Source organism: Tamandua tetradactyla, chromosome 26 (genome assembly GCF_023851605.1).
Source record: "Tamandua tetradactyla isolate mTamTet1 chromosome 26, mTamTet1.pri, whole genome shotgun sequence".
In the NCBI taxonomy this organism is placed as follows: Eukaryota; Metazoa; Chordata; class Mammalia; order Pilosa; family Myrmecophagidae; genus Tamandua; species Tamandua tetradactyla.
In genome coordinates this window covers 47,526,427-47,535,879 of record NC_135352.1, presented here as the reverse complement: position 1 = coordinate 47,535,879, position 9,453 = coordinate 47,526,427, and the positions used below count along the sequence as shown (strand labels likewise).

General features: G+C 39.6%; 1 protein-coding gene across 3 annotated transcripts in view; it reads right to left on the bottom strand.

Moving 5' to 3' along the window:
• Positions 1-4,621: 4,621 nt before the first annotated feature.
• Positions 4,622-9,453, bottom strand: part of TMEM192 (transmembrane protein 192) — a 29,689-nt gene continuing 24,857 nt past the window's right edge. For all 3 annotated transcript variants that reach the window (XM_077144328.1, XM_077144329.1, XM_077144330.1), the window contains one exon: positions 4,622-8,128. In XM_077144328.1, coding sequence (XP_077000443.1) covers positions 7,966-8,128 — 163 coding nt within the window. In that variant the 3' untranslated portion in view covers positions 4,622-7,965. The remainder of the gene's footprint in view (positions 8,129-9,453) is intronic.

Sequence of the window (9,453 nt, the reverse complement as noted above, 5' to 3'; positions counted from 1 at the left end):
GTATAGAGTAGTTGCTACTTCTTGCTCAACTAGGTTCAATCAACATATTATCGATATAATGGACCAGTGTGATGTCTTGTGGGAGGAACAAACGATCAAGGTCCCTGAGGACAAGATTATGACATAAGGCTGGAGAGTTGATAAACCCCTGAAGTAGGACAGTGAATGCATACTGCTGACCTTCCAGCTGAAAGCAAACTGTCTCTGGCGGTCCTTACTAACAGCTTTTGCCAGATCAAAAGCTGTATACCAGGTACCAGGGGGTGTACTGATTTGCTCAAGCAATGATACCACATCTGGAACAGCAGCTGAAATTGGAGTCACCACCTGGTTTTTTACAAAATTACTGACAATAACCCAGTATCATCCTCCAAGATCCATCTGTTTTCTGCACAGGCCAAACAGGAGAGTTGAATGGGGATGTGGTGGGAATCACCACCCCTGCATTCTTCAAGTCCTCAAAAATGGCACTAATATCAGCAACACCGGACTTCCAGAGAAGATGGCGGCTTAGTAAGACGCGCGGGTCTTAGTTCCTCCTCCAGAAAAGCAACTAAAGAAACAGAAACAATACGAAACAGCCCCCGGAGTCACGACAGAGACCAAAAAGACAGCGTACCCCATTCTGGAACGGCTGAACGGGCAGGGAGAATCCGCTGTGGTGAGATACCCGAGGGGCGCGTGTTTTCCCGGCCGGGGCGGCTGGCGACTGGGGTCCCCTCCACGCACGTGGCTCCCCGGTCTGGCTGGGAACGTTGGATAGCGGGGCCCTCCCGTCACGCTTGGCGTCTCGGGCCAGCTGGGCAATTTGGACCGGCACTCCCCCAAGCTGCGGCGGCCAGCGACCCCCGCCTCCACGCGTGGTTTCCTGGCCGACTGCCCCGCAGACAGACGAGCGCCACGAGCGCCACCTACTGGGCAGGAAAAGAAAAACAGAGCCCAGAGATTTCACAGAAAAACCTTTCAACCAGCTGGGTCCCACACCCAGGGAAATCTGATCAAATGCCCAGACACCAGCAGAAAATAATGGATGACGCTCGGAAAATTGAAGATATGGCCCAGTCAAAGGAACAAACCAATAGTTCAAATGAGATACAGGAGCTGAGACAACTAATGCTAAATATACGAACAGAAATGGAAAAACTCTTCAAAAACCAAATCAATAAATTGAGGGAGGACATGAAGAAGACATGGGCTGAACAAAAAGAAGAAATAGAAAATCTGAAAAAACAAATCACAGAACTTAGGGGAGTGAAGGACAAAGAAGAAAAAATGGAAAAAACAATGGATACCTACAATGGTAGATCTAAAGAGACAGAAGCTACAATTAGTGAACTGGAGGATGGAACATCTGAGTTCCAAAAAGAAACAGAAACTATAGGGAAAAGAATGGAAAAACTTGAGCAGGGGATCAGGGAACTGAATGACAATATGAAGCGCACAAATATACGTGTTGTGGGTGTCCCAGAAGGAGAAGAGAAGGGAAAAGGAGGAGAAAAACTAATGGAAGAAATTATCACTGAAAATTTCCCAACTCTTATGAAAGACCTAAATTTACAGATCCAAGAAGTGCAGTGCACCCCAAAGAGAATAGACCCAAATAGGCGTTCTCCAAGACATTTACTAGTTAGAATGTCAGAGGTCAAAGAGAAAGAGAGGATCTTGAAAGCAGCAAGAGAAAAACAATCTGTCACATACAAGGGAAACCCAATAAGACTATGTGTAGATTTCTCAGCAGAAACCATGGAAGCTAGAAGACAGTGGGATGATACATTTAAATTACTAAAAGAGAAAAACTGCCAACCAAGACTCCTATATCCAGCAAAATTGTCCTTCAAAAATGAAGGAGAAATATCAGCAATACCTCCAGAAATCCAGTATTGCTTCTGATTTACGTTTTTGCTAGGCAGAAGCAATTCTCATGGCTTTGACTCGGCTTCTCCTACCATTATAGTTCTCACTCCGAGTCAGAGAGTCAATGTGGGGATTCCGCCATTGCTCAGTATGTCTATTCCAATTTTGCATTCTAGAACTGGGGAAATAACTACAAAATGGGCCCAGGGACTCACTGGACCCACTGTGAAATAAACCTGAGCTAAAATTCCATTGATTACCTGACCTCCATAAGTCCCCACTCTGGTGGATCAGAGTGACATTTTGGGTCCCCTGGAATTAATGTCACTTCTGAACCAGAGTCTAAGAATCCCTGAAATCCCTGATCATTTCCTTTTCCCCAATGCACAGTTAACCTGAGAAAAGGCTATCATCTAATAAGAGAAGGCTTGGAGCAAGATTAATAGTATAAATCTGTGGCAGTAACAGCATCCTTCCTCAAAGAGACCTGGCCTTCTTCTCATTCAAGGGCTCTGGGTCTATAAACTGTCTCAAGTCTGGAAATTTATTAAAGGGCCATGTTTTTGTAATTCAAGTTAGACTTCTGTTCACTTGACTTAGAATTATGCCTATACCGCTCAAATAAGAATGTAGTAGACTGCTCAACTATTGTTATTTATAGGTACCCCATGATCTACTAACCAGTGCCACAAGTTTCTGTGAGTCAGATTCTATTTGACTGCTGCTTTGAGTCTGCTGTCCATTTGGTGGGCACACCCATCTCTTCTATGGTGATTAACTGTCACCACATAGCTTCTGCCAACTTGGGATCCGATTATCCTCATTGTGTTTAAGGATTCCAGCTCAGTTGACAGCAGTTTCCAGAGCAATATCTGACCTACAGAGAAGGACGACTACAGAGCTCTTCAGGGACGATTGAACTAGTCTCATGAATTTATTTCTCAGTTCTGGTAAAAGGTACAACCTCTGGACATTAATGGGGTGTATAAATAGGCTTTCCATGATAAATCCACTCTAATATTCCCATCTCTCCAAGTCTCTGGATCCCCTCCTCTACATTAAACTAGGGCAGTTCTGGTATCTTGATCTCAGGTAATGTCAGCCATCTTTGTATCTATGTTTCAACCAACCATCCAAACTGTTAAGGCCTTTCTAACCCCTCGAGTTACAACACTGAATGCAGAATCTGTGTTTAGCAGGTTCATATCAATAAATTTACCTTGATCCAACCTTATATTCCTTCCAGCATTATTCCACAACCTTAAGATCCATTATCACACATATTGCCCTGTTTTCTGTCTGTGTAGAGTAGAAAATTCATGCACTTCTTTGGAGTACAGCATACTTCTTCATGGGTCACACTTTGTACCTTACCTTCTGGGGCCTGTTGGGACTTCAGTCTAGTTTCAGGTCTGGAAGAAAAGCCAGGTGGTGGTGGGTCATGGAAAGAATTAGAAGTGTCTTTCCAACCAATTACCTCAGGACAATCGTTTGCAGTTTCATCTGGTGAAAAAGGATTAATTACGCTAGATAAAGGGCTGATTCTCTCACTTTAACAGTAGATATTCTGCAAAGGTGAGATTTCAGTTTATGTTGTAAAGCTGCTATCTCACAATGAGACTGAGTCTGATTTTCAGAGATCTCAAGTCTATGGCTACAGGAAATAAGATTCTCCTTTAGGGCAATGTGGAAGTTTTTACATCTTTTATATGGTGCTTAAGCTTCTCATTTGAAGCCTTCAGCTCATTCCTTTCCATCATCACTGAATTCCGTCTATCTAACAACAACCAGCCAACATCACTGTATCTCAATTTCACAAAACTTCATAAAGGTGTCAAAAACAATCTCACTCAGTGCGTCATACAAGCGTATAGTTAGGAGACACTTATGGTGAAATTTTGATTATCTTTTTTGCCAACGCACTTCATGGATTGTCAGTGTCATGACTGTCAGAGTCATTAGTGGCTCTGGGTCTAGTCAGAGCAGAAAACCACTTGGAAAAACCCATGTTTAAGATTTTGTTTCTCAAGAACCACTCCCAGAACCAAGGTGCATTAGTCAGGGCTCTCTAGAGTTGATTCTCAGATATACAGAATCAACAGGAGAGATCTGTATATCTGAGATTTATAAAAGTGTGTCACACAACCATGGAGGTGTAAGAGTCCAAGATCTATAGGGCAGGCCACAAGCTGGCAGCTCCAATGAAGAGTCTGGATGAACTCTCAGGAGAGGCTAGTTGGCTGAAGTGAAAACAGGGGTCGCCTCTTCTGAATCTTTCTTAAAAGCCTTTGGATGATTAAATTAAGCATCACTCACTGCAGAAGACACTCCCCTTAGCTGATGGTGGATGCAACCAACGTGCTTCTGATTTAAGTCTACAAAATGTCTTCACAGCAACAGATAGGCCAGTGCTTGCTTGGCCAGACCACTGGGTACCGTCACCTGGCCAAGCTGACACCTGAACCTGACCATCACAATGGTATTTATTTTAGCATCTAAGAAAATAAAATGGAAATTATTATTATGTTTTCAACCATTAGATGGCTAGGATTAAGTAGACTGATAGCACCTTTGGTGAGGGTATAGGACAATGAGCAGTATAAACTGGTATAATTCCTTGGTACTGAAACTTCAAATAAGTGTTTCTTCTCTTTCCAGTATTACGGATTTTTTTAATGAGCTTTTAAGTTTAAAATGCTTTGATGTTACTTGGAAAAAAATTTTTAAATTAACAATATATATATATACAGGTATACTTCACAAGATATTGTAGGTTTAGTTTCAGACCTCTGTATTAAAGCAAAAATCGTAATAAAGTGAGTCACATGAATTTTCTTGTTTCCCAGTACATACAAGAGTTATTTTTACAATACATTGTAGTAACATTAAGTATACAACAGCATTATATCTTTTAAAAAACAATGCATATACCTTAATTAAAATGTGACACAGAGACACAAAGTGAGCACACACTTTTAGAAAAAAATATGTGGACAGACTTACTTGGCACATAGTTGCTACAAACCTTCAATTTGTAAAAAATGCAACATTTATGAAGTGCAATAAAGTGAAGCACAAAACAAGAGGCATGCTTATACACATATATATTGACCACACTATGATCTGATTCTCCTAAATCTAACACTGACCCTGTCACTTCCTTGCTTGAGACCCTACAATGAATCCCCAGTGCCCACAGGACAAAGTGTAGACTCCTGAACTCAGTGCTAAGGACCTCAAGACCCAGGTCTGCCCACCTCTCCACTTACGGTTCGAGTTGTACACAGTACATGTGATTTTTGTTTCCTTGCATCCTTTATTTATTATTAATTTGCCTGGAATACCTAAAGCCCTCTTTCCCCTCGCATGTTCTGATTTGGAGCTCCTATGGTAAGCTTGGGTTGTCACTATTTCATCTACCACAGCATCTAGAAACCCTGTTCCTCCCCTCCTTGGAACATAAGCTACAAGTCAGGGTCTGTGTTATTAACCTTGTTTCTACACAGTGCTTGCCTGGCACGGAGAAAGCTTAACACTTTAATGCCTGTTTCGCTTATTTTTCTCTTTCCCTGGTTCTGACAGTTTCATTTTCACTCACTATTTTTTATGTTCATTACTGAGTTTAGAAAACTCAGTGATTACACAGATGACAGTGCATCAGAACCTGAGTGTCCTAACCTTCTTTATAAAATCTTTATTTTAGTAATATATATACAACCTAAAATTTCCCCCTTTAACCCCATCCAGATATAGAATACAGTGGTGTTAATTGCATTCACTGTCATCCTGTATCAAAACTTTTCCATCACCACTGACAGAAATTCTGTACCAATTAAGCTTTAATTCCCCTCTCCAGTACCTATGACCTATGTCATAGTTTTTGACTCCACGGATTTGCTTATTTTTGTTAGTTGACATGACTGAGATCACACAATATTTGTTCTTTTGTGTCTGGCTTAATTTACTCAACACAGTATCCTAACTTTTTAACTATACCTTTTTTTTCTGTAAACCAAAGTTCATCCATAAATCTCAGAAGTAGATTACAGATCTAAATAGAATTTTAAAATAAATAATGATTTATCATCTATCAGGGTTTCATTTTGAAAGTTTATAGGCTCGTTCAGTCATAGAAAAAAACTTCCACAGAAGATAACGGCTTTGAGACATACTTCTTAGGGAAGGATGGTGTGCCAGTTTGAATTTGTTATACACCCCGGGAAAGTCATATCCTTTACTCCTCATTCAATATCCCAGGAAAGTCATATCCTTTACTCGTCATTCAATATTGCTGGGTGGGAGCTTTTTGATTATTCATGGAGATGTGGCCCACCCAGTTGTGGGTGGTAACTCTTGATTAGATGGTTTCTATGGAGATGTGTCTCCACCCACTTAAGTTGGGGGTGCTTATTGGAGCCCTTTAAAAGGGAACCATTTTCGAAAAAGCTTTGGAGCCAACAGAGCCCACACAGCCAGAGACCTGTGGAAATGAAGAAGGAAAACACCCCCAGGGGAGCTTCATGAAACAAGCCTGGAGAGAAAGCTAGCAATGTTGCCATGTGCCTTTCTAGTTGAGAGAGAAACCCTGAATGACACTGGCCTTCCTGATCCAATGTATCTTTTCCTGGATGCCTTAGATTGGACATTTCTATAACCTTGCTTTAATTTGGACATTTTCATAGTCTTAGAACACGTAAACACACAACTTAATAAATCCCCCTTTTTAAAAGCTGAGCTGTTTCTGGTATATCATATTCTGACAACATAGCTTGCAAACTAGAACAGAAGAGAAGGAAGTCAAGAAACTGGATACAATCTGAATTTTGAAAACAAAGTTCTGGCCTTAGTTTGTGAGTATTGTGATTTGGGGGATTCAATTCTATTGCCAGTAGGTGATACATAATCACTGTTACCCTAGGAGAAAACTTTTAGAATGGCCCAGCAATGCTGTATTTAAAAGAAAAAGGTATTTCTTCCTTCATAAATAAGTTTTTTGACTGAATAAATAAAATAGGTATATATTGCTCAAAACTTTTCAAATCAATACTCACTATTCAGTTAATGACCAAAATAAGTTTAACAGCTTACATAATTGCAAATAACCCCACTAGATTCCAACCAAAAGTCTAAGTCAGCATTTAAAGGGGCTAATAAATAAATTAAAGCTCACACTGGGAAAACTAGAGAAGTAATGCCATTTACTCATAAAAATACTTCATTTTATCTGAATACTTAGATATATTTAATATCTGTATATAAAGTGATATGACACTTTATTCTCAAAGTAAGTATAATCCAAGACAAGGTATCTTTTTTCCCTTTTTAGACAGAATTTAAAATTATAGACTATCCTTTTCCTACAATTGAATTCATTGACCCAATGAACAGTCAATAGTGAAATATATGGCAACTCTTGGAAGAAAAGCAAAAATAAAAAGAACATATTAAATTCTTCTCTAAATTCTTCAGTCATCTCTAATGAAAGGCATTGCCTATCACAGGCAACACTTGTTAGTCCAACACTGGTCTAAGTAACCCAAATTTTATTTCTGGAGAATGAAACACTGGAAGTGTTTGCATAGCAAACCACCTAATGAGACCTTGGTGAGTAAATTCTCTACAAAAGCTACATGGACCAAGCTGTCATCTAATGCCACATAAGCATATAAAACACACAATAAGGACTGGCAGGAAAAAATAAATATTAACCACACACAGAGAAACTTACTTTTCTCATTAGTTTAAAAGTGGGAAAAACTTACTTGATCAAAACCCTGTTTGAAATAGATTGTCATGTCAGATTGTGTTTATAAACAGTGAAATTATTATAAGGTTCTAAAATCATGTGGAAGAAGTGCTGACCATGGAGATGTTCAAATTATACTGTTGTTCCCAGAAAAAAGCAGATGAATAATTTCAATATGTGCCAAACAGACCTTCTTCTCAAATTAATGAGGCTTCTATGAAGTGCCTTTCAAATGATCCACAACTTCTACATGTTGACAGCCACACGTCTGAAAACCAAATTCTAGTTTCCAACACAAACTGGAAAACGTTTTTCTGCAAAAAGTGTGATTCCCTATGGCAGCTTGGAAGGTAGTCCATCAGCCTTCAAGCCTGGTTCTGTCCGGGCCTCTCAACTCGACTTGGCTGAGAGCCGGAGTTGGTGGAAGTGCAGGAGAGCAACCGCCTGCTCAGCAGCGCGTTGTGTCGCTTCAGGTGTGCTATTATGTCTCCTTGCCTTTCAACAATTTCTTCTAGACATGAAACAGTCCTAAAAACAGGCCAAAATATTAATTGGTTAGATTCATTTACCAACACTCACTAGCCTTTTTGCAAACAGTTCCTTATGGCATTTATTTTGCATATGAAACAAATGAAAATGTAGAGAAGAATATAAAATTTAAGAATAGGTCACATAATTCTTTCTACACTCCTCCCCTAGCCCACTTCGGTCTCACTGCTCAGAAGTAACAGCTATTAAGTATCTTGAATTTCTTTCCATTAATTTAAAGGTATTAGTACTAGGAATAATTATGGTAATTATAATAAAAGCAAAAATGTCCCAAATGACTTGAATGTTGTGAATAAAAACTGCCTAATAAAAAAATAAAATAATAAAGAAACAATGTTTTTCTTCATATATTCTATATATGTTGAAATGGAAATATTTTTAAGGGATGAAAAGTGAAATCATCAAGGTGAAGAATATTATGTGTGCAATGGCTCCATGTGAATCAAAAAATACATACACAATTATGCTTATTAATATAACAGTTAATAAGCACGGACTCTAGAAACAGACTATCTAAATTCCAATAATAAATCTGCCTCTCAGAGGTTGTGTGACCTAAATAAGATACCTAAACTCTCTTGAGTTTCTGGCATTAACGTAAAAACAGTAATATTTACTATTCATTATGTATCGAGTATGTAGGAACCATTCTTTTTCTTTTCTGAGCTAGGCTACTGATTGAAAAAAATTGTTAGCATGAAACTTGTCAGCCTATCATATATTTCTTTTAATTTTTATTATAGTGCCAATACACACAACTGACAATTTCCCGTTTTAACTACATTCAAGTCTGTAATTCAGTGGGGTTAATTACATTCACAAAGTTGTGTCCCACCAACACTGGATGTTCAGGTTATCGTGATGGACAATGTTCAATGCCAAGTGCTCACGTGCACAATGAAGTATGAAAAAGGCCAAGGAGAACAGCTCAAAAGTTACCAAAGACATATTCAAGCACTCACACTAAAATCAGTATGCTGTTCATGATGGAAAGAAGGAAAGGGATAATCAAAGTAAGAGTATCTACGGCCAGCCCTGAAAAGAGAGCGGTGTGAGATGCTTCAGGACTCCATCTCACATGAAGTTTAGAACAACCAGCACAATTGCAGAAGCATCTTTCTAAATGCTCCTTTCAACAGCTGCAGGACTGCATCAGGGGAAGTGCCCAATCAAGAAAAAGGCCACCCACAGGCTGCAGTCCATGGCACCCTCAGCACGCTGCAAGGAGCTGGCCTGCACTTCCAGCGGGTCCCTCCCTGCTGCTTGTTTTGGAAGGCAGTGACCCTCATGCATGTACTGACATG